This window comes from Cynocephalus volans, chromosome 15 (genome assembly GCF_027409185.1).
Source record: "Cynocephalus volans isolate mCynVol1 chromosome 15, mCynVol1.pri, whole genome shotgun sequence".
Lineage (NCBI taxonomy): Eukaryota > Metazoa > Chordata > Mammalia > Dermoptera > Cynocephalidae > Cynocephalus > Cynocephalus volans.
In genome coordinates this window covers 96,245,979-96,273,143 of record NC_084474.1, presented here as the reverse complement: position 1 = coordinate 96,273,143, position 27,165 = coordinate 96,245,979, and the positions used below count along the sequence as shown (strand labels likewise).

Below are 27,165 nucleotides of genomic sequence, written 5' to 3'. Positions count from 1 at the left end.
GGGAGTGTTTATTTCTGGGCTCTCTATTCGATTTCATTGGTCTATATGCCTGTCTTTATGCCAGTATCACACTGTTTTGATTACTGTAGCTTTGTAGAAAGTTTTGAAATCAGGAAGTGTGAGTCCTATAACTTTGTTCTTTTTCAAGATTGTTTTGGCAATTTTGGGTCCCTTGAGATTCCATTGAATTTTAGGATGAGTTTTTCTATTTCTGCAAAAAATTTCATTGGGACATTGATGGGGATTGCATTGACTCTCTAGCCTTTTAAACATACACAATACACTTTATACTTTCCTAACTCAGTCTAAAGTTAATTAGATCGCTGTAAGGTTACATGAGAAACTGATAATACTGGTTAATTCTGGAGAGAACTGGGTGGCAGGGAGACAAGGGTGGGACAGAGTCTTTTCACAGTAAATCTTTCTACACTTTTAGAACTTGAACGATGTGAATCTATTGCTAATTACAGAAACAAATATGTACTATTAAAAGAATAAATAATAATGTATCTCAATTCTTTTTCCAAACAAGACAAGAAACTTAAAATGTGTTAACCTCCATTCAAAGGTCATCTTCTCTACTTACATGTTATTTTTTAAAAAATTTTTTAAATTAAAAAAATTTTTTTTCTGAAAAATTTTAACAGCTTTATTGAGATACCATGAAATTTACCTGTTTAAGTGTACAACTCAGTGGTTTTTATGTGTATTTACAGAGTTTTGCAACAATCACCATCTGATTCCGCATCACTCCAAAGAGAAATCTGATACCTGTTGGAAGTCATTCCCCCTTCTTCTCCGTCTCGGCCCTAGGTAATCACTGATCTACTTTCTGTCTCTACAGCTTTGTATCTAAGAACGTTTCATATAGATGGAGTGATAATCCTATATGGTCTTTTGTGACTGAGTTCTTTCACTAAGCATAGTGTTTTTTGAGGTTCATCCATGTTATAATATGTATCAGTCCTTCGTTCCTTTTTATGATTGAATAATATTTCATTGTATGGATATACCATATTTTATTTATCCATTCATCAGTTGATAAACATTTGGGTTGTTTCCACTTTTTGACTAAACTGTTAAACTGTTAGTAATTTTTCCTACATGAAACATATTTCTTTCATTTATTTTTTATTTTATTAATATTAATTTTTGTATTCTAGGATGTTGTTGCAGAGCAGTTGGGAGGGAGGGAGAGGGGGAAAGGGGGAGGAAATGGAATGGAAGAAGGAGGAAGGAGGAGGGACGGGAATGAGGTCTGTGGCACCCCCCTCATTCCCACAGGGGAGACCAGGGGGCTTCCAGCGGTGGCTTGGTCACTTCTGGGCTGGGTGCAGATGTCAGGGGGTGTGGCTGGAGCCCTTGCCTCCCAACATTTCAGCTCGAGAACCCAGAGACCTTCTTGCTGTGGCTTGTTGGTTGTTGCTGGGCTGGGAAGTGTGTGTCAGGGGGTGTGGCTGAGGCGCTTGGCCCCACCACTGCCCCTGCTTGGGAGAGCCTGGGGCGCTTCCTGCAGTGGCTCAGTGGTCGTTGCTGGGGTGATTGTATGTGGTGGGGGGGTGTAGCCAAGAACCTCAACCCACACCCTTGGGACTGGTTGTGAGTGTCGGGGGGCATGGCTGAGGCCTCTGGGCCTCCCCCCTTTCTGCTTTGGTAGCCCAGGGGACTTTCAGTCCTTCTAGATGTTATAGGTGTTCTTTGGTGACATGAGACCTTTACTAGTTAATATCAAACTTTCTCTCTGGTTGTGGGTACTTTGTTTTTTCTTTCAGTTCTGTGTTGGATTATTTGCTGTTCCCACCACTTAAACTTTGCACTGGAACTAACTTGTTGTCTTTTGCTTACTTCTAAAATGGGGGAACTTCCTGTGGGGACCAGCACTTGAGCTCTGTGGTTGAGCTAAATTGCTGCTTTGCTGCTGATTCCCTGGGGAAGGCTTTTTGTGCAGCTCAGGTTTTAATGGTTGACTTTATAGGTACTTCCAGGTCTCAAGAGATCCAGTGCACCTGGGTTGTGTGGAAACTCTGATCTGGGCCTGAGTCTTTACATCAAACTGCACATCCTGCAATTCTATATTCCCAACCAGTCTCTGAGTGGTCCTGTGCTGACTGGGGGACAGATCAGCTGTCCTTGCTGTGTCCCAGTGTTCTCCTGGTGGGCCTGTCTCCCCCACTGGCTGTTTTCCAAACACTTCTCATGGGATGGGCTGTGCTCTGGTCCCTTGTGATGACTCACTGTCCTCAGAGTGGCTCCTTTTTTTCAGTTGTCTGTGGCTCCTTGCTCCTATGTGGGTCAACAGGAACCCTATTAGTGGTCTTGGTGGCCACCAAGGCCCTCTTTTCTCCTGCTGCCTCCAAGCAACTTCATCTGGAGGGCACAGCTGTGGCTTTTGCCAGCTCCTGCTCTGTGTGCTCAGCAGCTCCAGCCTGGAAGCGGCCAGGATTCGAAATGGTCCGAGCAGTTATTTCTTTCTCTCATCGTGTCTTCTCACACCTTCATGCGCTCTATAGGTCTCTCCCCCTCTTCCCCATAGCTCCAGTGGCCCCAGCTTGGCTGTCGTTGCTTTTTTACAGTTGTAAATTGGTTGATTTGTGGGAGAGAGTGATACTGGGAAACATCTATTCCACCATCTTGAAGTTCTACATGTTATTATTGTCTAGAGTGTTATTTACATACTGCGTACAAGTATTTTCTGGATTAATTGTTGTTATTGTTCATGGTTAATACTAATCCAGATTTACCAAAGCATTCTACAAATGTATTTGCTCCGTATTGTAGCTCATGACAGGGCATTCCTTCTGGTTCATTTTTCTTCTACTGAAATATATCCTTTATGTATTTTAAATTGAATTTAAATTTTTAAAATTAAGACTCTTTGAATGATAAACTCTCATAGTCTTTTTTTTTTTAATCTTAAATCTGTGGCTGGTAGATTCTTTTAGTTTTTGTTTATCCTAAAATACTTTTATTTTGTTCTCCTCAAATGGTGGTTTGCTAGATATAGAATTCTGGATTGAAGGGCTGGCCCGTGGCTCACTTGGGAGAGTGTGGTGCTGATAACACCAAGGCCATGGGTTTGGATCCTATATACAGATGGCCGGTTTGCTCACTGGATGAGCGAGGTGCTGACAACACCAAGCCAAGGGTTAAGATACCCTTTAAAAAAAAAAAAGAATTCTGGATTGAAAATTATTCTCTGCCCCCTACCACAACCCCCCTGTAATTTGAATATATTATTTCATTGTCTTCCAGCATTTATTGTTGTTGATGAGTCTGTCAGTCTAATTGACCTTTCAATGTATGTAATTTGCCTTTTCTTCCTGGGATTCCCCCCACTGCCATAATGAGGTTTTTTTGTTTTTTTGTTTGTTTGTTTTTTGCAAAGTTTTTATGGGCTTGTAACACATATATAGAAAAGTGTGCAAAGCACAAATATAGGTCTATAAACTTTCCATATTGTTGCTTTAGAGTATTCCATTGTACAACTATGTGGCGAATCATTCTCCATTCCACTGCTGAGAGGTTTGGGGGTAGTTTCCAGTTTTTGCCTATTACAAATAATGCAACTATGAATATTCTTATACAGAATTTTTGTTAACAAGTTTGCGTTTTTTGGAGGGTACATGCCCAGAAGTGAGATTGCTGAGTCATAAGGTATGTGTATTGTGATATTACGATACATATATGAGGGTACTTCAAAAAGTTCATGGAAAGATTTGTATTATCTTTTACTTCTATTTTTCCACAAACTTTTTGAGGTATCCTTGTATGTGCTGGTTTTCATCCATGGTTATCTGCTCCCCAAAGCAGAATCTAATCTTCCTCTGCCTCTCTGCCTTAGAGCTGGCCATAAAGAAATTCTCTGACCTACCTTGTCTGATTGTAGGTCATAGGACCCCCTATTCCAGAGGGTCCCTCCCCGTACCCAGAGGAAGGAATGCTGCACAGAGAACAAGAATCTGGACAGGCCGTGCTGGGTTCCCCCTTAGCATTTGGTCAGACCCTTTTTGTCCAATCACATTTCTACATGGTTGTCTGTGCTTCAGTCACGCCTGCATAATGAAGCTTCCGTAAAAACCCAGTAGCGCAGAGTTCAGGGAGCTTCCAGATAGCTGAACACGTGGAGGTTCCTGGAGGGTGGCGTGTGTGAGGAGGGTGTAGAAGCTCAGTGTCCCTCCCTGCATTCATTGCCCTGTGCATCTCTTCATCTGTGTCCTTTGTAATAAACTGGTAAATGTAAGTATTTTTTCTCTGAGTTCCGTGAGCCACTCTAGCAAATTAATCAAACCAAGGAGGGGGTTATAGGAACCTTGATTTGTAGCTGGTCAGTCAGAAGCACCTGGGGGGCCGGCCTGTGGCTCACTCAGGAGAGTGTGGTGCTGATAACACCAAGGCCGTGGGTTCGGATCCATATATAGGGATGGCCAGTCTGGTCACTTGGGAGAGCATGGTGCTGACAACACCAAGGCAAGGGTTAAGATCCCCTTACTGGTCATCTTTTAAAAAAAAAAAAAAAGAAGAAGCACCTGGGGCTTGTGATTGTCACTGGAAGTGGGGAGCAGTGTTGGGGACTGATCCCACACTTGTGGGATCTGATGCTATCTCCAGGTAGGTAGCGTCAGAATTGAACTGGAGGACATCCAGCTGGTGTCTGCTGCAGAACGGGTTGTTTGCTTGCTGGTGGGGAGAAATCTCCACACATCTGGTGTCAGAAGCATGTTGTGAGAGTGTAGTGGGAGAAACTGGGTGTGTGTTTTACACTCATGTATATTCAGCTTTAGTAGATATTGCCAAAGAGTGTTCCCTAGTCACTCTGCACATCACCAGCAGTGTAAGGAGTTCTGGTGTCCTTGCCAGCACTTGGTATTGTCGGCTGGAAGTTTTTTTGGCCATGTTTGTGGGTGAGGAGTGCTACCTCCTTGCCACTGTGTTGCCCTAAGTGAAGCACATGCGCACATGTTATCTGGCCACTTTTATGAAGTAACTGTTCAAGACTCCTGTCCGTGTTTCTACAGGGACAGCGGTCTTTTCTAACTTTTTATTCTTGCTGTGTGTCGCACATGTCCCCCTGGCTCTGTGGCTTGCCCTTTACCCTCTCATCAGGATCGTGGAAGGAAGAGGAGTTCTTGATGTCGGTGCCATTCAGTTTCTCTAATTTTTTATTTTATGGTTAGTACTTTTGCATCCTGTGAACAACTCCGCTTCGCCCAAGGTCGTGAAGAGACTCTGCTCTCTTCTAAAGTTTTAATGGTTTATTTTTATGTCTATAAACCCCTGGGGTCTACCTGTGTGAATGCAGGAGGACGGGTGAAGGTTCACTCTTTCCTGTGTGTCCCTGGGCCTAGCACCATCTGCTGAAAAGGCCGTTTTCCTCCCACTGCACCACGGTGTCACCGTTGTCCTGAACCAGGCGACTGCGTTGCGTGGCTTGGTTTTTGGATTAGATTCTGTTCCATGAGTCTGTCCGTCTTGCACAAGTACCATGCGGGCTTAATTACTGTAGCTTTGTAATATGTCTTGGTATCTACTGGTGTAAGTCCTTCAACTTTTTCTTCGGGATTTCTTTGGTCATTGTTGGCCTTTTTTGTTTCTGTATAAATTTTAGAATGGGCTTATCAATTTCCACAAAATATCCTGCTGGGATTTTGATTGGAATTGTATTGAATCTATAGATCAATTGACAAAAAGTATCTTTACATGACTATGACATATCCCTCTATTTATTTAAGACTTTTAATTTCTCTCAGTAATACTTTGTGTTTTAATGTAATAATTTTATACATCTTTCATTAGATTTATTTCTAGGTATTTTACATTTTTGGATGGTATTGCAAACAGTAAAGTTTTACATTTTCGTTTTTTTGGTAGTACATAATTGATTTTTGTGTGTTGACCTTATATTGAGATCTTTTTTAAAAAATTATTTATTTTTGTTTTTTGTTTGTTTTTCCCTCTTTTTTACTTTTTTTTTTTTTTTATAATAAGTACATTCTACAATGTTGGTGGGGTCGGGCTGGTCCACGGCTGGCTTCGTCACTGGCCTGTCTGAGCGAGGTGATGGCTGGAGCCTCCGCCCTCTGCTGCCTGCCTCCGGACCCTGGGGCCTTCTGCGCTCTGGCTCCAGCTCTGGCCTGGCTGTGGTCAGTGGTGGGCAGGGCTACTGCTTCAGGACCCTGGGGGCTTCTCATCTTGAGATCTTTGTAAAGTTAGTTACTAATTCAAATGGTGTGCCTGCAGGTTAGTGTGGACTTTCTATTTCATGATCATTATGTTTGCAAATAATAATAACTTTATTGCTTCTATTCTACCATTTATACCATTTTATTTTTCCTGCTCTGCTGCACTGGTAAGGTCTTCAATACAGTGTTGAGTAAAAGAGGTGATAGGAGATACCCCTATCTCTTTTCCAGTTTCAGGGAGAAAACTTTCAATAATTCACTGTTAAGTATGGTGATTGCTATAGTTTTGTAGATTTATAAACCTTATCGGATTAAGGAAGTTCTTATCTATTTCTAATTTCCTAAGAGTTTTTATAATGAATGAGAAGTGGACTTTACCAAATGCTTTTTCTGCATCTATGAAGATGATTATATGATCCCCCCTTTTTTTCCTGTTAATATGAGTATAAATTGAGCATTGAATGTTAAAATCACCCTTGTATTCCTGAAATAAACCTCACTTGGTCATGACCTACTATCCATTCATATATCAATGGATTTGATTTGCTAATATTTTGTTTGGAATTTTTGCATGTGTGTTCATGAGAGATATTGGTCTGTAAACTTTCTTGTAATAAGCTTGTCAGAATTTGCTATCAGTGTTCTGCTGGATGTGTTAGTTTTCTAGGTGTGCTGTAACAAAGTACCATAAACAGAATGGCTTAAACAACAGAAATTTATTCTTCATGATTCTGGAGACTGGAAGTTTGAGATAAAGGTGTCAGCAGGGCCACGCTCCCTCAGAAAGTGCTCGGGAGGGATCTTTTCCGGGTCTCTCGCCCAGCTTCTGGAAGTTCCTTGGATGGTGGCAACATAACTCCAATCTCCACAGTGTTGTCCTTGAGTGCATGTTTGTGTCCACATTTCCGCATTTCATAAGGACATCTGTCATATTGAATCAGGAACCCACCCTACTCCAGTATGACCTGACTTCATCTTAACTAATTATATCTGCAATGACCCTATTTCCAAATAAGGTCACATGCTGAGGTACTGGGGATTAGGACTTCAACATATGAATTTTGAGGGGACACAATTCAACCCATAATGCAGTGCTCATAAAATTAGGTGGGGAATCTCATGAGGCCAGCATAAAGTTCCGTTCCAGTCAGTTTTGGTAGATTATAGGTTGGCATCTTATCAGTTCTGGGAAATCTTCAAGCATTGTCTCTCCAGACACTGCTTACTCCCTACTCTCTCTCTCGTCTCCTGGACTCTGATTACGGGTATTTGCAGCCTTAACCTCCATGTCATATATTTTTTTCTTTGTAAGTTTGGATATTTTCTATTGACCTGTCTTCCACTTCACTAATACTCTCTTCTGATTTGTCTAATCTGCTCTTAAACCCATCTTGACTTTTTAGTTTCAGTTAATTATGTTTTTCTATTAAAGAAGCTCAATTTGATTCCTTTTATAGAATCTAATTCTCTGAGAAAATTCTCCATTTCTATCTGTATTTTTAAAAACATATTAATCATAATTATTTTAAAGTCCTTATTTGCTATCTCCAATTTTTCAGTCACCTCTAGGTCTGTTTTTCTGTCATCTTATTTTTCCTCTTGGTTTTCAGTCATACAGTCCTGTTCTTTGAAATGCCTAGTAATTTTGAATTGAATGACATATAACATATATAAAAATTGGCAGGGGCTCTAGAGGATGTTATCTTCTTCCAGAAAGAATTCACTGTGTCCTCTGCCGGGCAGACAGAGTGGGATGATTACCTTCAGCTCTCAGGGGCAGAGCTGAGTGGAGTCTGGGCTGTGGTTTTGTTAAGGTTCTGTCTGGTTCACACCTGTCCCCGGTTGGAGCCCTCCAGGTTTCTAGCTTCTTCCCCTGGTGGGTCTAGGATGCGAATTCTTGTCCCCTCAGCACAACTGCTATAAACCACACAGCTGCAACTCTCTACGTCTATTTCTTGCATTCCTGCTCAGCTATGTGTGTTTCAATGTTTTCAAATATCTTATGTGTGAAGAGTGGGAGTTGGGACCCAGGTCAGTTCAGTTCACCATCTTGAGTGGAAGTTCTCTGAAGGAGTTTGTTTAGGCAGGGGAGTCACATTATCTGGTTATTCTTCAGAAAGATCGCTCTGTCTGTGGTGCCGAGGATGGACTGGGGCTGCTGCAGAGACGAACATGGCCTTGACTTGCGAGAATGGCACTCACAAGACAGAACCTGAAATGCCCAGGGGTCGCAATGGCAGCTGGGGTAGAGAGGAGAGGTTTGAGCCTGGTACTAGGGTCCTCCCAGAACCAGGAAAACACCAGGTAACAGTGAAAAGCTGGCCAGAGTGGAATGACGAAGAGGAGGAAGGAGCTGCACAAGAGACCAGAGCCTCGGGGCTCGGGGCTGCAGTGACAGGGGAGGAGAGGCAGATTGAAGTGGGTCCAGAGGGCGCAGGGCCATGTGGAGAATAGGTGCTCTTCAGTAGCAGAGAGATGGGAACTGAGAAGTTGAAGGGGGAAGGGTAACTGCATTTGGGGCATTCTGGAAGGTCTCCAATGTGTCCTACACACCTAAGACAAAGTAGACCTCTAAGAAACATTTGTAGAGTGCTTTGGTGTCAGAATGGGCCAAGCCATCCTGCTGTCTGGGAAGCAGCATCTCGTCCTCGATAAGGAAGGGGCCACCTTGGGGGCCTGCAGGGCTGGGACCAGGCTTGTGAGCCACTCCCCTGTGCCCCCAAGTCCACGTATTCCCTGATCTTCCCACCTGTACTCACACCACTTCCAGGTTCATCACTGCCTGCAAAATACAGTTCAGACTTTTGAACTTTCCAGCTACAGGTGTTCGCACCTGGTCTTGACTCACTATTCAGCCACCTGTGACTCTCCCACGCATCCTTCCACCTGGTTCCCCCAGATGTGCCTCTGTACTTTCCCCTGGGCTTTTAGCTTCCCCTGCCCATCCTCCTGAAACGCCTCCCCTTGAGGTGGATGCCAAACCACAGTGCAGAAGTCTGCAGAGCTCTCTGTCCCTGGTCCTGGGGCAGTTAGTGTTTGTGAGACTCACACCATGTAAAGTCATTCATTCATTCCACGTGACACCTGTTGTGTGCCAGGCCTTGGACTAGGTTCTGGACTGCGTGTTCAAACTCACAGGTCACAGTCCCTATTCTGAAGGTGCTTCCGATCCAGAGATGCTGAGTGGTAGCCCTGGTTAGCCAGAGGCAGCAGCTCTCAGTGGGAACCGATAACAGTGTTGCTTTGCAGGGTGGAGAAAGTGGTGGGGACTTGGACATTTTGTCCCATAGATGCCTGCGTCGTTTAATCTTGAAAACAAGAGGGGATTTCATTAGTACTTATGTAAATAAATGTTTTTTGACTGGAAAATAAATCCACCTTCTTCGGCATCAGTATAGTTACCTGTGTCAGTGCTCTCCTGTGTAACCCAGAGAGACATCCGTGGTTGAACACGTTGGATTACTGCTTGCTGTGGCTAGAGAGAACGCACACCCTGGGGAGGTATGGTAAGGGGGCACTTGGAAGGACTTCTTATGGGATTTGGCTTGTTTTGGGTAATTTGGGGGAGGGTTTAAGGAAGCAGGACTTTGCTGTGGATTGGATGCTGTCGGGAAGCAAGGATCATTCTGTGATTGGGAATCTTGATACCTCTCACTTGGAAGGAGGACAGACTAGAGCGAGGCTAAAGCTGCCAGTGGTAAAGACGCGGCAACCACACAGGTGGCCAGCATGGGGCGCTGCTCGGTCTTTTTTTATGGCTTGGACAGTGCCCATGTTTTGTCTGTGTTTAGGCACCATTACAGAGGGGTCTTATTCTTGTCATGATCCATCACGGTCACAGAGTGGCCTTGTCTGATGTTGATGTTCTGTGAAACTATTTATATTTTAACCAGAACACTGCGGTCTCTATCTGTGAGTGCCAGGCCAGCTCCTAGCAACACCAGAGCCTCTATCTGTGAGTGCCAGGCCACCTCCTAGCAACATGGAGGCGTAGCAGATAGGACCAGGCCAGATCACAGATGTCAGGGACTGCCTTTCTCATCTGAAAAATCAACGTGGTGACCTCACAAGTGCTCTGGTTCCATTCAGCTTCATGAATCAGCACGTCTGCCCAGCCAGATCGCGCAGTGCTCAGACTCCTCATCCGGCTCCCTGGGTGGGATGCGGCAGACAGCAGGCCTCTCTCAGGCAGAAGTGCCCCTGGTCCTTGCCCTGCGCTCAGCCCGGTCTCTCTGCAGCCGTGAGCTGCTCCGAGGCCTCTGCCACCAGACGGCTTGTAGCTGCTCCGAGGCCTCTGCCACCAGACGGCTTGTAGCTGCTCTCTGGCACATCCCAGCAGCCTCCGTTGCTCACGCCACCTGTTCTCACCCCTCACCTTCTCCTGAGCATTCTAGTGCTGGACTCATCTCTTCCTCAACACACACCCAGCTGTGTGGCTCCTGACTGGGTGCCCTTCACCTACAGGACAGGCCCAAGCCCTCACTGTGCTCAGCCCTGGCCTTCTCTCTTGCAGTAGGGGCCTTTGCTCTAGATTCCCTGGCCCTCCCCCACATCTCCAGACCCTCGCAGTCCCCAGAAGCCTTGCCAATGTCTCCCCCTCAGCCAAGAGTCAGTGTCCTTGAACTCGAGAAAACAGTCTTGCACATTTCGTTGGTGCTTGTTCCCAAGCTCCTTCTTCCGCCTTGGCACATGTTCTCTTCAGCCATGCTGATGTTCTTTATTCTCCTCTTCAGTGTAAAACCCTGATGGGTCTGGGAGCTGGCATCAGGCGAGCTCCTTCTCCTAATCACCGTGCTTCGAGTGCCGCCGGCGGGCACCTGCATGAGGAGCTGCACCTGCTCAAGGAAATGGCTGGGAAGGGAGGTGGGGGGAGAGGGAGCTGTGTAGCCTGCCTGGAGCTCAGGATGTGGCTAAAGTTAGCGCTGCAGCGGGCAAGGTGGACTCCAGGAGGGGCCCTCGTGGCTGGGAATGCAGTGTGAGTGCCTGCACTGGCAGAAGGGCTGTGACCAGCTGCAGCACTGCAAGGTGGCTCGGGTTGTGCAAAGTCAGGGCTGGGGGATGAGGGGCAAGGGGACAGTGGGAGGGCAGCTGGAGCAGCCAGTGGGCAGGTTGCAGGGCCGGTGTGTCAGGCAGAGGAATGTGGACTTCACCCTGGGGGCACCTGTTAGAGGGTATCAAGCAGGCAGGTAGTGGGATCCACATTCCAGAAACACACACCCAGCGGCCTTGCGGGGGCTGGTGGAGGTGAACTGACAGGTAAGCATGGGGGGCCTAAACAAGCAGAGGTGGGTAGGGAGTGAGGCAAGATGACCAGAGGAGGGGGACAGCCCCACTTCCGGCCCGAGCAGCAGGTTTCAGGGAGGATGAACTTGGCTTTGGCCAGGCCACAGCTGTGGACTCAGGTGGTGTTGTCTTGTGGTGTGTGGGCCCCTTCCTGTGCACTAAGGTGCCAGTTCGACGAGTGGATTAACAGGCTGGCAGGGAGGAGGAGCGGCCTGGGAAGAGAGTCTCATGCCAAGCTGGAGGGAGAGTCCTGGGGAGAAGGCCACAGTGAGCAATGTTCAAGGCCAAGGCTGCCTCTGGACCCAGAACCACCGGGGGGCTGGGCATGCACAGACAGAGCTCCAACAGAGCTGGGCCCCAGGCAGCAGAGTGACCCCTCCGTGGGGAGGGCGAGGATATCAACAGCTGGCTGACCGCTTGATGCACACCATAGGGCCCGGGGGATGGGCGGGTGAGGGCTCCAGCCCAAGCAGCAAAGCCGCGGGAGGAAACGCAGAACAGGATAGGGCTGTCTCATAGAAATATGGGGCCCCCGTGACATCAGAGAGTAGCCAAGGGCCTGCCTGCCCGAGCCGAATCTTTGTCCAGCTCTTGGATGGGGCCTGTCTGCAGGTTTCTCTGGGGAAGATGGAGAGTGCAGAGGGCCTGTGTCTGAGCTAGGCCTCAGTGGCACATCAGGGTGCCCACCAGATGCCCACCAGATGGACTTGACAGCACCTGGGAGGCCCCAGGGAGAGTTGGGTCAAGGCTGAGGAGCAGGACAGGCCAGTCCTGGGGCAGGTCAGCAGCCTGTGCAGCTGGCCCTTGGCATGGGGGCTGATGGGGCTGCCCTCAGGCTGTGCCGTTCCCAGAAGGAGTGAGTGGCAGACACAGCAGGCCTCTTACCACGGTGGGGCCTAGAACCTACGCTCAACTAACTCTGGAGCTGGGGGTTCCTGTGCCTCAGCTGGGACTTTCAGAACACACCTGCTAACACAGCTGGCAAGATGGCGAGAAAGGGGATGAAGCGTGGACAGGGTCAGCGACTGTCATTAACCCCAACAATAATGCCTGGTCCTGCGCCCCTCAGCAGCCAGGGTGCCTAGAGCCCCTCCCCACCTCCTGGAGAAAGCGGCAGTGAGAAGAGTGACAGAAGGCAGAGAGCAGAGGGTCCCATTTATTGGAATTTTAATGACAGCGGAACGAGAGAAAGGCTCCCTCCTCCCCAGAAACAGGCCGACTTCTTTCCCCTCAAGACTCAACATGGATGAGACCCCAACCCTGCATGTTCCCCAGAGGGTGGCACTCCAGGGTCGGGAAGTGGGAGGGAGGGGGTACACTATGCCAGGCTTGGGAACTGCGACGGGGTGGGGTGGGGGAAGACGTGCACCCTCACCTCTTGGCTCAATCCCTCTCCCCTGGGACCTGGTGTTGCCCCCAGACCCTGGGGTGGGCTGGCAGACGGGGCTCATGCAACGAGTAGACAGGAGGTGGCACGGAAACGTGGCCCCACTGCCCCTTGGCATGGGCAGGAGGGCTACAAGGAACCATGCTGTGGCCACAGCGGGTCCAAACGGAAGTATCTGTGGTGTACATACAGGAGGGTTGAAGGGGCTTCCTCCGCCCCAGACTGTGCCAGGGGGCGAGAGAGAAGGGAAGTACAGATGGCACTGCCATGCCAGGGGCAGGGTCCAGGCCAGCCCTGCCACCTGAGTGGGGCACGGCGAGCTGGGGGCTCGGGCTACTCCTTGGCGCGGCCGATGATGGTGAGGATGTACAGGAAGATGTTGATGATGTCCGTGTACAGGTTCAGCGCGGCAAACACGTACTCCTCCGGGCTCAGGGACAGCTGCTTGTTTCCCAGCAGCAGCTGGGTATCCACTGCCAGGAACTGGGGTGACAGCACCGCAGTGCTGAGGGACAAGCCTGCCCAGCATCCCAGCCGCCAGCTGCCCAAGGCGCCCCCCAACTCACACAGGTGAACAGCAGAGCGCCCAGCGAGGCGTACACGATCTCCAGGATGCGGCTCCGGATGAAGATGCAGAGGATGGCAAAAATGAAGAGCACCACCATGCTCACCAGGAGCACGCCCATGCACGAGGTGAAGTCGTAGCGCGTCTGCGGGACGAGAGGGGACAGCAGGCTGTGGTGTGGAGGCCCCGGAAGGCCTCTGGGCCCCCAGGGCTGCAGCCCTGCTTTGGGGGAGCCCTCACCTGCATGGAGAAGATGACCACGGTAAAGCAGACGGCTGTGGTGATGCCCACGGCCATGATGACAGCTTCGGTGTCGTAGAAGCTGGCAATCATGCCCACCATGTAGGACAGGCTGATGGTCAAGACCGACTGCGGGGACACAGAGGGCCACACTGGCCTTGGTGTGCAGAGCTGTTCCCCAGGCCTGCCCCCATCCCCTGCCCCCTCCTGCTTCAAGGGCAGAAAAGGAACCAGGGTGACCGGGCCCCACAGAGTGGAGCGTGGGACTGGAAAGCTGAGTCCCTGGGGGTGAGGGGCTCAGGTTTGGGGGTTACCAGTGCAACAAGATTCCAGGGGTGCTTTCGCCGGAAGTCCCCACAACAGCTGAGGACAATGAGTGAGATAAAGAAGATGGCGTAGGAGACATAGTAGGTCCAGACATTCTCCCGGACAAAGCCTTTCACCTCTCCAACAAAAGTGAACACAGACACCGTGGACAGCGTCACCAACAGCTGCAGGGTCAGCACCAGGAACACCTGGAGAGGGAGCAGCTCAGAATCCTGCCAGGGACGGTCCTGGTCCTCCTCCCCAAGATGCCCAGCCCCACCTTGCGGATGAAGGCTTGTCGGATGCTCCTGTCATCCCAGTTGGTGGCAGGGAAGTCCTGGTTGTCATAGTAGGACGGGGGCCCCTCCTCCTGATAGTTCCCATGCTGCGGTGCTGAGGAACAGATGGGCTGGGTCAGCGCCCACTCGTGAGAGCTCACGGCCCTGCCCCTTCCCTGTCCACAACTCACAGTCAGGGTCCTGTGCCGGGAAGACCTGTGGCTGTCCATAGGGGTTCGGGGGGAAGGGGCTCTGTGGATATGGCCCCTGTGGGTAACCCTCTTGGGGATAGGGGCCCTGAGGGTAGCCCCCTTGGGGATAGGGGCCCTGGGGGTAGCCTCCTTGGGGGTAGGAGCCTTGAGGGTAGCCTCCTTGGGGGTAGGAGCTGGGGCCATGGGGATACCCTGGCTGACCATAGGGGGAGGGCTGGAAAGGGGGCTGGGGGTAAGGAGCCCCAGGGTAGGGTGCCTGAGCATAGGGAGGCATGGGGGACTGCGGTCCCCCAGGATATCCAGGGTTTGGGGGGGGATAGTTGTCCCCAGACACCAAGAAACTCTTTTCATGGGACATGGCCTCGGGTTCTGTGGTCTGCCCCTAGAGGAGAGAGAGAGAGCCGTTAGCCCTGCATGACCGTTAGCCCTGCATGACCGTGTCCCCGGAACCGGCCCTGTGGCAGCCCCACCTGCTGCGGGAACCCAGGAGGAAGGAAAGGGGATCATATTGTCCCTGGGCTGCACCCAGAACAGGGGGGTCAGGGGAAGCAGTGGGGCCTGGTGACCAGGCAGGAACCTTCTGAAAGGGCTGCTGTAGCCCGACTCTAAAGGTGGGGGAGGGGACAGACGCGAGGATGACTGTCAGCCTGGGGCTGTGCTTGTGTCTTACAAACTGGAGGAGGCTTCTCACCACTGCCGGCGTCCCCTCGGTCACAGCTCAGACGGGTGGGGGCTGGGGGCGCGGCCGGGGACGTGGGGTGCGCCCAGACCCTCCCTTAAGCATCCCGCCCCTTAAGCAGCTTTAAGGGGCCACAGCCAGTGGCTATTTCCATCCCAGGAAATCCCCACGCCATCTGTGACCAACGAGAGCCCTGACCCCCCCCCCAAGATCAGGCACCTACCGGCCCTCGCTCCCGGGGTGGGGGGAGCAGGCCTGCATCGGCGGCTGGGGTGCCTGCCCGTGGGGTACGCCAGGAACGGCGGGGTGCGGGGGTGTGTGGGGGATGGGAACGACCAGAGGGCATGCGGGGGAACAAAGCAGGGGTGGTGGCGAGGCGGGGGAGGGCGGCTACCGAGCCCGCTCCGGGGGCGGCTGGGCCCTCCTGCCGGGTCGGGTGGCGCTCGGGGCCGCGAGTCCTGACGCCGCCGCAGCGCGCCGCCCCCTCCCTCCTGCTCCAGGCCGCCGAGGCTCCCCGCCCCCACTGCCGCCGCCACCCCCGGCCCGAGCAGGGTCGCGGGCACCAGCCGGACCCACTGACCCATCCAGGGCGGCCACGCTCGGCTGCGCAGGGCCCGCGCGGGGGCGACAGCGGCCGGTCGGGCTGCTGGAGCGCGTCGGACACCCGCCTGGGCTGGGCCGGGGACTCACCACTCCGGGGCGCCGCAGGCCGGTGCGCACGGTGTCCGCTGCGCGGCCGCGCGGTGATGGCCGGTGCGCCCGCACCCGCACCCGCTCGGCGGCCGGTTCCGCTGGGCCTGCGCCTGCGGCCCCGGAGACGCAGCCGGGCCTTGTGACGGGGCGGGGCTGTGGGCGGGGCGGGCGTGGGGGCGGGGCCTCACTACGGGGCGGGGCCGGGCGGGGCGGGGCCTGGCTGGAAGGCCGGCACTTCCGCGCTGACCGCAGTCGCTAAGCGCCGCCTGCATCCCCGCTGCCGTGTCCTGCCTCGGTCCCAGGTCCGAGGTCCGCGCCCCGCATTGTCTGCCGAGGGGTGGGGTCGTGCCGTGGGAGCTGGAGCCTCTGGGAGGCAGAGGCCGGGTCTGGCCGATTTGGCTCGCCGTCCAGGAATTAAGAATTTATTCCTAAATCTGGGATTTGCTGAAACTGCCACCCCTTCTTGGCCTTAAAACACAGCAGTCACTCTCCCTTTTCATATAAGTCTATCCTAAATCAAAAGGCCTAATCGTCTGATCGCCCCATTCTGTCTGTAGTCACTGAGACCGAACTGCCATGCCTCGTACTATCTTCACGTTCGCAGCTGGGTGGGCTGCGGCTTAGATAGAGCTGGACTCTAAGGACTCAGGGCAGCCCTCGCCTTAGCTCGGGGCTCCTGAGGATGTGCTGACCGCCATAGGCAGGGCGTCTCCTGCTGTGGTCTCCAGGTCCTCCGCAGCAGCACCTCTCCACCTGGGGCCTTGGGACCTTGCTGGGCCTGGCTCTAGGATGGTGGCCTCTCCCAGGCCTGGTGGTCGTGCGAGCTGCCCCAGTGCACCACTGCCTGCGGCAGACCCTCTACAGCCGGGATAGGCAGGGTTAGTAATACTGTGTACATACGCAATAAGTATACATGATAAGCATATTATGTACAGTATGGTAGAAGATGAGAAGAGAAAAAGTAGGGCAGGCAGGGACGGATTTAGGCTTTGTAGAACCAGAAGCTTATACAATTTGAGGGACCTTCTTTAAGAAAAATAAAATGACAAATACAAAGTTGAGTCCAGAGTTCTGGAAGGGGCCCTTGCAAGTAAGAGGTCCTTAAGAGTTTTTAGGTTTATGTTAAATCCGCCACTAAGAGCCAGGTATGGGGGGTTACAGGAGAGGGATGGCCATGCGGCTCCATGGACAGAGCCAGGCCAAGCAGAGAGAAGGGCCAGGGCAAGGCACCGAAGTGGGAGCAGCCCGGTGCTCTGGAGGAAGAGCTGAGAGGTCAGGGAGGCTGGAGCCAACAGCATGGGGGGTGGGGAGGGGGAGAGTGGGTATTAGAGAGGGGCCTGGGGCCTGGGTGGGTGGAGCTCAGCAGGCCCTCAGAAGGACTTTAGCTGTTATTGTTATGGACACTAAGAACTAGCATGGGTGCAGGAGTGGTAGAGAGGGTTCAGTGCAATTCAGCGAGCAATGCTGGAATCTGGACCAGGGTGGGAGCAGCAGAGGTGCCATGTATGCAGGGCTGGGGGTGCAGGCTGTGGTGGGTCTTCGGCCCCCTGGAGGAACATCAGGGGTGGAGCTGGGTTTCGGTGGGCTGAGGGCCAAATGGGAGGGGGGACGGAGAGCAGTAGTGGGCACGACTCTCAGAGAGTCTAGAAGCAAACAGAGCTAAGGCGATGGGAGTATAGATTCTAAAGGTACAGCCTGGGCATGAGGCCTGGCACTGCTGTGGGCCCTGTCTGTTCCTCCGTTTCCCCTCTGGGGCAAAGATTAGCGGAAGCAGGGTGCAGCAGCGTGGTGCCCTTCACCTCCTGGGGTTAGCCATGGTGATGAAGATGATGGTAGTGTAGGATGGGAGGGCTGGGCAGGCGTGCAGGCTGGTGACAGTGCCATGGGAAGGGGCGGCAACAGGGAACGGAGGAGGCAAGAGGAAGGCCATGCTCTTGTAGGTCAAGGGTGAGGGTCGCTCACACCCAGCACCTAGGACTTCTGAGGCCCGGCCATCTGGTAGATGTGAAGGACCAGGAGCACAGTTTGGGAAGTTGCAGGCGGGAGTCGAAAGCCAGCCTCCACCAGTGGCAGGTCTGGAGACCCCATACTACTCATGCAGAGGGTGGGGGTGACACAGAGGCTTGGAGACCCCGAGTTGGGGGGCAGTGACTCAGGGCCCTTGGTGGATTTAGTGGGGAGGGTGATTGGCCACTTCAAGACCACAGGGAGAGGCCAGAAGAGGGGAGGACTGTCAGAGGACACTCAGTGCACTCTGCCAGCCAGCGGCTGGAGTGGGCCAGATGGGGTCAGCGGGCTGGGCTGGCAGGAGGATCCTGAGGGGCCCAACCAACACCTCCTATTTGCCTGGGGGTTGAGGCCCAGCAGGAGAGGAAGAACCTGAGCCGCAGTAGCCAGGCCCCAGTGCCCTGGCCTGGCCCCGCCCTCCCTCCTTCCCTTATTCAGTTTCACTTTTGTTTTCCTGTCCCTTCTGCCTGTGGAGCAAGACGCACCCGAGGGGCAGGCGCGTGAGTGCCCTGTGGCAGGAGAAGTGTAAGTGCGGGAGGTGGGGCCGCCCATACAGGGGAGCACAGAGGGAGGGCTGCGGAGCAGCCTGGGGAGGGGGCAGGAGGGGTGGATCTGCCACTTTTCCACCCATGTGGCCCATCCTAGGATTGCGATGGTGGAGGAGGCGGGGGCCGGGGCAGGGGCGGCAGTGGAGCTCTGTGGACTGCCACCCGATGTGCCTGACGAGCTGCTCACCCTCTACTTTGAGAACCGCCGACGCTCTGGTGGGGGACCTGTGTTGAGCTGGCAGAGACTTGGCTGCGGGGGCATCATCACCTTTCGAGAGCCCGCAGGTGAGGGGGCTGGCAGAAAGGGGCAGCCTGCGTGCGCTGATGGCCCTTAAGCCCTGACGTGAAGGCTGCCCTGCCCTGCCCTGCCTGTGCCCACAGACGCTGAGAGGGTCTTGGCCCAGACAGAGCATGAACTACACGGGGCCCGGCTGAGCCTGCGGCCAGCCCCGCCTCGCGCCCCTGCACGTCTGCTGCTCCAAGGACTGCCCCCCAGCATTGCACCCCCACGCCTGGAGCAGCATGTCCAGGCCCTGCTGCGTGCTGCAGGGCACCCGGTGCAGTCCTGCCGTGCCCTGGCCAGCCCCCGGCCAGACCGGGCCCTGGTCCAGCTGCCCGAGCCCCTTTCTGAGGCAGGTGAGAGGCGGGATTGGGGCTGAGGTGCTGGTACAGGGAGGTGCCCTGAGCCAACTAGTGCGCTCTCCACAGAAATCCATGCCCTGGAGGAACAGGCCCAGAATCTGAGCCTGGAGGGGGCCTCGGTGTCCCTGGCCCGGGTGCCCCAGGCCCGAGCAGTGCGTGTGGTGGGGGCTGCCCTCTCTGTGGACCTGCTGCTGCTGGAGCTGTACTTGGAGAATGAACGTCGAAGCGGCGGGGGACCCCTGCAGGGCCTGCGCAGCCTGCCCAGGCAGCTGGGCACTGTCGTCTCCTTCCAGCAGTGGCAGGGTGAGTGGGGCTGCGTGGACCCAGCCCACCCTCTCCTGCAGACACCTGATGGGCTCTCTGTCCTCTCCCTTCTTCCAAGTGGCTGAACGGGTGCTGCAGCGGGACCACTGGTTGCAGGGCTCAGAGCTGAGCCTTGTCCCCCACTACGACATCCTGGAGCCCGAGGATCTTGCTGAAGACACCAGTGGAGGGGACCACCTGTCCAAGCTGGGGACAGGAGAGGCTGGAGGACTGGTGAAGGCACTAAAGGGTGTAGGGACTGTGACAGTGGGCTTTGCAGAGGCACCAGAGCAATCGGGGGCCTCTCTGAGGATGGGTCCCATAGGGTCTCCAGGACAGGACAGGACAGTTGGCATGGGGGCCCTGGTGTCTCTGGAGCCGGAGGGGCTGGTAAGCCTGAGGCCTGGGGGGTCACCAGGACAGGAGGAGCCCATAAGCCTGGAGACTGTGGGGTCTCTGGAGCAGGCTGGGCTGGTGAGCTCTGGGCCTATGGGGTCTCCAGGCCTGGTGGGCCCAGTGGAGGTCTCTATGAGGTCGCTGGGACAGGTGGGGCCTGTGGACTCAGAACCTGTGGGATTGGTGGGGCAGGCAGGCCTGGTGGAAATTGCCATGGACTCACCAGGGCAGGAGGGGGTGGTGGCTGCGGCAGAGATCGCCGTAGGGTCTCCAGAGAAGGTAGGGTCAGTGGGCCCAGGGTGTGTGGGGCTGCCGGAGCAGGCAGGCCTGGTGGAGGTGGTGCTGTCGATGGAGCCGGGGGCGATGCGCTACCTGCAGCTCTATCATGAGGACCTTCTTGCTGGCTTGGGAGACGTCGCCCTCTTCCCACTCGAAGGAACAGATGTGACTGGCTTCCGTGTGAGTGACCCCCCAGGATTCCTCACCTTTGGCCCCTTCCTCCCTCTGGGGGCTCTGGGTATCTTTCCTGTGACTTAAACCTGCAAACTGCACCTCCCCCATGGTCCTGCAGCTCTGTGGAGCCCTAGCCCCGTGCCAGGCAGCCGAAGAGTTTCTGCAGAGTCTGCTGGGCAGCATGAGCTGCCACATGCTGAGCCTGAAGCACCCAGGCAGCGCCAGGTTCCTGCTGGGCCCGGAGGGGCAGCGCCTTCTCCAGGGTCTGGAGGCTCAGTTCCAGTGTGTCTTTGGGACAGAACATTTGGCCAGGGCCACCCTGGGCACAGACCCTGAAGAGGTAGAGATGAAGTTCCCACCACAGCCCCAGGGGCCTCCACTACCCTTGCCCAGAGGCTGGTAACCCTGACATCCTCTCCCTACAGGTGGATCCCACCGAGGTCCTCCAGGTCCTCCCTGGCCACGCCCATAACCTGTGGCCCCCAGACAGGACAGGCAGTGAGCAGGAGAATATGAACCTGGGTAGGGCTCCCTGGGGACCCTATATGTCCTGTGACCCTTACTTGATCTCACTCTCTGCCCTGCTCCACACTCCCACCTGTCTAATGATGCTTCTCAGGCCCTCTCTGCACCCCCAAACTCACTCTCCATCTCTCACCCATTCTAACTTATACTATCCTTTGGTGCCATTCTGGCTGGGCCCAACCCCTGACCCAGCGACCTCTCCCTACCCCCCAGAGGAGGTCCGAGAGCTACTGGCCACCCTGGAGGGCCTGGATGGAGAGGACTGGCAGCCCCTGGAGCTGGGGGAGGAGGAGCCTGAGCAGCAGCCAGAGGAGGTGGTGGCTCCAGGGCAGCAGGAGGAGCAGCCCACACCCAGGGCCAGGGAGGAGCCTGTGGCCCCCAGCACTGGGGTGCATGGGCAGCTAGAGGAGGAGGCTGCGCTGCAGCTGGCCCTTCACCGGTCCCTGGGTCCTCAAGGCCAGGAGGCTGAGCAGAAGGAGGCTGCTGCGCTGCAGCGTGCCCTGGCCCTCTCCCTGCTGGAGCAGCCCCTGTTGGAGGCAGAAGAGCCCCTGGGTGGGATGGCTGGTGGCAGGGCTGAGCTGGTGGTGCACGCGGCCTTTGAGCAGGATATGGATGAGTTGGAGCGGGCACTAGAGGCTGCCCTGGAGGTGCACCTCCGGGAGGAGACGGTGGGACCCTGGGGCCGCGAGTTGCCCGCAGAACTGCGTGCTCGCCTGGAGCAGTGCCATGGTGTGAGCATTGCCGTGCGTGGTGACTGCACCATCCTCTGTGGCTTTGAGGCCCAGCCCACACGGGCAGCCCGCCACTTAGCTGCTCTGCTGGATGGCCCCTTGGATCAGAGTTTGGCTTCTCCGTTGGCAGCCTCAGGCCCCACCCGTGAGTGTGCATCCTCGACTGGGGGAGGGTGGGATGGTCTGGCTGGCAAGGGCTAGTGCCCCAGGCATGTCCCTGACCCCTTTTCTCCCCATGTGTCAGTGCCAGAGCAGAGGCTGAAAGGGCCCTTGGGTAGGCTGGAGTATCTGGCAGAGAACACCAGGGAGTTCCAGCAGGTGGTACAGGCTTTCTACGACACCCTGGACGCTGCCCACAGCAGGATCCGCATCGTCCGGGTTAGTCTATGCCCCGTCTCGCTGACCTCATGGCCTCCTGGGCTCTTGGCGCCATCTGCGCCTTGCAGAATCTGTAAGCTATAATTCTTCCTATATCAAGGTCATCTGGCCAGGAGCTGCTCAGTGCAGGCAGGCTGGAAGCTGGTGGGGCAGGGAGCACTAGACCTTCCCAGCACCGTTCCCTGCCCAGAGACCTTCACAAAGTCTGGGTGGGGGAGACAGAGGGGCATAGAGGTTAGGATATGACAGGCCTGAATGAAAGTCCCGTTCTGTCAGTTAAGGCCTGGTGACAAGGGACTGGACGACCCTCTCAATGCATCAGTTTCTTATGTGGAGCATGGGGTGGTGATGCCATCTTGTGGCCACAGTGAGAATTGCTTATTCCACAAGTGCGTACCTTGTGTTGTTCTGGGGGCTCTTCTGCAGGGGGCTGGAGCGGGGTGGGGGGGTGGGGGGGCGTGCAGGAGGCGGGGCGCTTCAGCAGGGAAAGTGCTGGGGCTTGCTGCAGCGCCGAACTCTTTCTGAATTCTTACTTGCTAAATCTGGCAACCCTGAGCATGTGCGTGTTTCCAAAACAGGCCAGGAACAATTGGTGGGGAGCCAGAGTAAAACCCCAGGAGCCCCAGGAGCCCCCCACCTGAGAAGGAGGGTCTAGGGAGGCATGAGCATGAGCGTGTGGGGTCACAAGAGGGAGGGGAGCAGGGGCCACAGCGTCTGCACTGCCTGAGGGAAGGATGAGGACGGAGGGTGACAGGGGCTGGTCTGCTGGTGAGTTAGTGTGGGGCACGGCGAAGAGTGAGCAGGAGATGAGGGCAGGGACAACTCGAAATAAGCTGGTTATGCAAGGATGGATGCAAGAGTAGCTAGAGGAGAGACAGAGCTTCTCCAGCCAGCCAGGAAGACTGAGTATGCTCATAGCTGAGGGCTGGCTGCAGACAGGTGAGAGAGAAGGGACAGAGGGCAGCTGGGGTCACTGTGCTGCTGAGACGGGGCAGGGTGCTCTCGACTCCTGATGCTCAAAGTTGTAGGTGGGGACAGCAACATCAGCCTCCACCTGGAACTGGTCGGAAATGCCGAACTTCTGGTCTGCCCCGGACCTGGCCTAGTCACCCACCACCACCAGTCACTACCCCTACTTGCACCACCACCACCACCGATCACCCAGCACCACCACCACCACCAATCACCCAGCACCACCACCACCCACCAATCACCCAGCACCAGCACCACCGATCACCCAGCACCACCACCACCACCGATCACCCAGCACCACCACCACCGATCACCCAGCACCACCACCACCACCAATCACCCAGCACCGCCACCACCAATCACCCTCCCCACTTGCCGCCACCAGCACCAATCACCCAGCGGCATGAGCACCACCAGCACCATCATCATCACCACCCCCACCTTCACCAGCACTTACTTACCCAGCACCACCACCCAGATACGCTGTGCTCATATCCTGCTGGTTTGACTGATGAGACACGTTTGGCTCTTCTAGCGAGCACCTTTATGACTTTAGATGGTGCAGCAGAATTTTTTTTCCATTTGACAGCTTTAGAGGCTGTCTCTTGCCTTCCTGCATGGAAGATGAGGAGAGTGGGCCTCTTTCCCTCTCTTTTCAGGTCTTCCTCCGTCTTCCATCTCACAGTTTGGTTAATTACATTATTTTTACCACGCAGTCAAGGTTTACAAACAGACTTCACGTTATACTCTGTACCTATCATGCGGCCTCCATGCTTGGGCCATAGGTTGATAGACGTATGTATCAGTGACCTACAGAGAGGGAAATAAAATCCTGGTTATCAGAGCTGTGTTTCCTGAAAGAGCCTTGGGGGACTCCAGGCTAAGGGCTCCTCTTCCAGCTCTCTGACGTCCTTCCCGGGACGAGCTTGGCCAGCGCGCTGTTCTTTGCGCCTCCCCAGCGCCAACTTGCATGGATTCTTCTGTTCAGGAGGAGGGTCTCCTGCAGTGGGAGGAAGCGCGCTGACTTTTGCGTTTATGATACAGCTAGACGTGTTCTGCCATGTAACTTGGCGTTGGTGTAAACGTGCCGTGTCCCTGCAGGTCCTACTAGGCCCTTATTTGTCCTAAGTCTTCATTAATAGTTTGGCTGGATGTTGCATTCAGTTTCAAAGTGCTTTCCCTCAGGTATTTGAAGACATTGCTCTTTTTCTTCCTTCTTGAAGTTTTTTTTTCCTTGGAAAGCTAAACAAAACAGAACAAAATAAAGCAACCCCTTCAGTGGTTTCGCAGCATCCAGTACGGGTGGAGAGAAGCCCGCGTGAGAATGTGACATTTCTTCCCATGTGTGTGTTGGGCGCGTTGTTAGTGTGTGTGCGCTTGCAGAGTTTTCTTTCACTTTGAAGGCTGACTGTTCCTGGCAGGTGGGTGCATTGTCCCTCTTGGCATTTCATGTTCCGCTCCTTCCGCTGGCTGCTGCCCTTAGCTCAGAAAAACGGTCTTCCCCGCGTGCTCACGCGCGCGGTGCGGCCTGCCATCCTGCGTCCTGTCCTCCACCCTGCTGTGGCCCCCGGTCCTGAGGGCGCAGACCTCCTCCGTCTCGCCTGTCCTGTTTCTTTTCCTTCAGCTCTGTGCTCTGCGTCTGCTCCTGACCTACATCCAGACCCACGAGCTGCGGCTTTAGCTTCCATCACCTCATTATTTGGCCCACCCACCGAATTTAGTTCAGTAATCCCATTCTCAAAGTAACATCTTTTATTTTCAGACTTTTCTTTTTCATAGCAGTGAGTCTTGTTTCGCCTGCCTCTGAAGAGACTAATTAGGATTTCTGTAAAAGCTCTGTTTGGGTCCCTAGATTTGCTCCCCCAGGGCTGACTGTTGGGTTGGTCATCAGAGTCCTTCTCTCCCACCCGAGTCTTCTGGCACCGAGAGGTCGGTGGGCATCTACTGGTGTTGGAAGCGGCGTCCTGCTGCCATGTAGGTGGCTGGCTTTGCTTTTCCCTGCAGAGGCCTGGCTGTGAGTCCTGAGTTAGGGTGCGTGGGTGGCGTTTACCCACCTGCAAGGTTCCCTGGAGAGAGTCAGGCCCCCCTGAAAGCTCTCCGATGTCACTTGCCCCATGGAGGTGGCTCATGTCTGCCTCTGAACAGAGCATGATGTGGGCCACAAGGCCTCCCCCAGGCCCTGAACTCTTCCATCAGAGGGGTCCTGATTGTGGGGCTCAGCTCTCTCCTGGGCCGGTTTAGGGGCATAGGGAGGATCTTCAAACAGCCTGGCCCTGACCGAGCCCTGCCCGGGCAGGTGGAGCGGGTGTCGCACCTGCTACTGCAGCAGCAGTATGAGCTGCACCGGGAGCGTCTGAGGCAACGCTGTGACCGGCGCCCGGTGGAGCAGGTCCTGTACCACGGCACGACCGCGACAGCCGTGCCCGACATCTGCGCGCACGGCTTCAACCGAAGCTTCTGCGGCCGCAACGGTGAGGCCTGGGCCGGGCGCGGGCGAGGGCGGTGGCTCCGGCGACCGGGACGACCCTGACCTCCGCCCGTCCCCCAGCAGGCGCGCTCTACGGGCAGGGCGTGTACTTCGCCAAGCGCGCCTCCCTGTCGGTGCAGGACCGCTACTCGCCGCCCGACGCCAACGGCCACAAGGCGGTGTTCGTGGCGAGGGTGCTGACCGGAGACTACGCGCAGGGCCAGCGCGGCCTGCGGGCGCCCCCCGTGCGGGACCGGGGCCGAGTCCGCTTGCGCTACGACAGCGCCGTGGACAGCCTCCGCCAGCCCAGCATCTTCGTCATCTTTCACGACACCCAGGCGCTGCCCACCTATCTCATCACCTGCGAGCGCTCGCCCCGGGCTTCCCCCGGGGACCCCTCGGGGCTCCTGGACCACTCCCCGGCCACCTGACCGAAGAGGCCCGCCTCGGCCGCCCCTGCGGACGCCCCTGCTGCGGTGCGGGAACGGCGGCGGCCGGCGGGCCCTGTCCTGGGCCGGGTCGGTCCCCGCCGGGGAGGGCCCGGCCACCAGGGGCCAGCAGAGCCCAGAAGGAGGGGGGCTGGCCCGACGCAGCCCGAGCGCGGCTGTCGTTTGAATAAACGCGCACTTGAAGCCCGGCGGAGGCGCCTGCGGAGCTCGGTCCGACCTCTGCCTGGGGAGGGCGGGCTCGGCGCGGGGCGCGGCTCGGGGCGGGGCCGGCGTGCGCTCGAGCTACCCCTGCGTCTCGGTGTCACGCACGCTCGCCCCGGCGACGCCTCCCCGCCGATCCGGCGGCGCCCGTGGGTGTGTGCGCGCGGCGGGGCTGCCCCGGCCGAGTCGCCGCCGCGCGGGCTCCGAGATCCGCAAGCCCCGCGCGCACACCGGGGTCCCCATCACGCGGGCATCCCCATCATTCGGTCGCGGCCGGGGCGGGGCTCCGAGCTCGCCCCGCCTGCGCCGCCTTCGCGGCTCTCCAGGCGCAAGCGGTCTTGCTGCGGCGGCCGAGCTGAGGCGAGCGGAGCCACCAGGCACGTACGACCGACCGGGCCGCGACGAAGAGGCGCGCGGCGTCCGGGAGCTGCGGAGGGCGCGCCGCGTGGGGCGGGGGCTCTGCGGCGGCAGCTCCCTGCGCGCCGGCGACTGCGGAACTGGACGGGCGGTGCCCGGGGCGTGGGCAGGAAAGGCTGCTGGGGAGGCGGCGCAGAGCCCACACTGTGCCCCCACGCTACCCACCCCCGCCGAGGCAGAGCCCCATTCACCTCCCGCGCGCCAGTGCTCCCGGGACGCGACCCGGGGAGTGCGCACGCAGGGGCGCGGTGCGGCTGTGCGCGCCGGCGGGCTGGGCTGCTGGAGCGGCGGCCGGGCGCTCACGCAGCCCACGCGCTGCGGCTCCTGCTATTTATAGGCCTCCACTGCGGAGACCGAGGTGGGCCGCGCGGGGCTGTAGTGGGGTGGCGCGATGGGGAGTCCTAGAGACGCAGCTTGGAGGTGCAGTGCCAGTGTCCGGAGGATGGGGTTGGGAGTCCTTCCCTGATGACCGGGTGAGGGGACGGGCGGTGGCCGGTGTTTGTGGGGGCTTGGCTTGCCCGCCCATTAGCGGATTACGGGAGAGGGTGGCGGTCAGTGTCTGAGTGAGAGGGTAGGGCGGCGGGTCAGTGCCCAAGCGGTTCGTTCAGTAGGGTGGAGGGTGCAGCCAGTGTCCTGTGATGGGGTCGGCCCCTGGGTGATGTGGGGGGGGTCGTGTTTGGGTGACTAAGAGAAGAGAGTGTCAGTCAGTGTGCAGGGCTGCGGGTGGAGAGAGTGGATCAGTGTCCTGGTGATAGACTGCAGGGGGCGAGGTCAGGCCCGAGAGGGGTCACTGTGTGGGGATCTGAGAGAGTGGATCAGCGTCCTGGTGATAGACTGCAGGGGGCGAGGTCAGG

General features: G+C 55.7%; 2 protein-coding genes across 3 annotated transcripts; one reads left to right on the top strand and one right to left on the bottom strand.

Annotated features, from left to right (window-relative positions):
- Nucleotides 1–12,597: 12,597 nt before the first annotated feature.
- On the bottom strand, nt 12,598–15,956 carry GRINA (glutamate ionotropic receptor NMDA type subunit associated protein 1). Its single transcript, XM_063079775.1, has 7 exons — nt 15,820–15,956; nt 14,430–14,832; nt 14,241–14,353; nt 13,969–14,169; nt 13,655–13,783; nt 13,416–13,559; nt 12,598–13,332 (listed from the first exon to the last, which is right to left on the bottom strand). Exons 2-7 carry the CDS (start codon nt 14,806–14,808, stop codon nt 13,183–13,185), a joined length of 1,116 nt encoding a protein of 371 aa, XP_062935845.1. The 5' UTR covers nt 14,809–14,832; nt 15,820–15,956; the 3' UTR covers nt 12,598–13,182.
- A 2,351-nt stretch (nt 15,957–18,307) lies between these two features.
- PARP10 (poly(ADP-ribose) polymerase family member 10) lies at nt 18,308–25,881 on the top strand. Of its 2 annotated transcripts, none has more exons than XM_063079721.1 (11): nt 18,308–18,354; nt 18,475–18,662; nt 18,759–19,013; nt 19,086–19,322; nt 19,402–20,177; nt 20,290–20,511; nt 20,597–20,693; nt 20,910–21,572; nt 21,672–21,805; nt 25,074–25,248; nt 25,329–25,881. In XM_063079721.1, exons 2-11 carry the CDS (start codon nt 18,482–18,484, stop codon nt 25,673–25,675), a joined length of 3,087 nt encoding a protein of 1,028 aa, XP_062935791.1. In that variant the 5' UTR covers nt 18,308–18,354; nt 18,475–18,481; the 3' UTR covers nt 25,676–25,881. The 2 variants fall into 2 exon arrangements, with proteins under 2 accessions (XP_062935791.1, XP_062935790.1); XM_063079720.1 differs by having other exon boundaries at nt 25,326–25,881.
- Nucleotides 25,882–27,165: the final 1,284 nt, after the last annotated feature.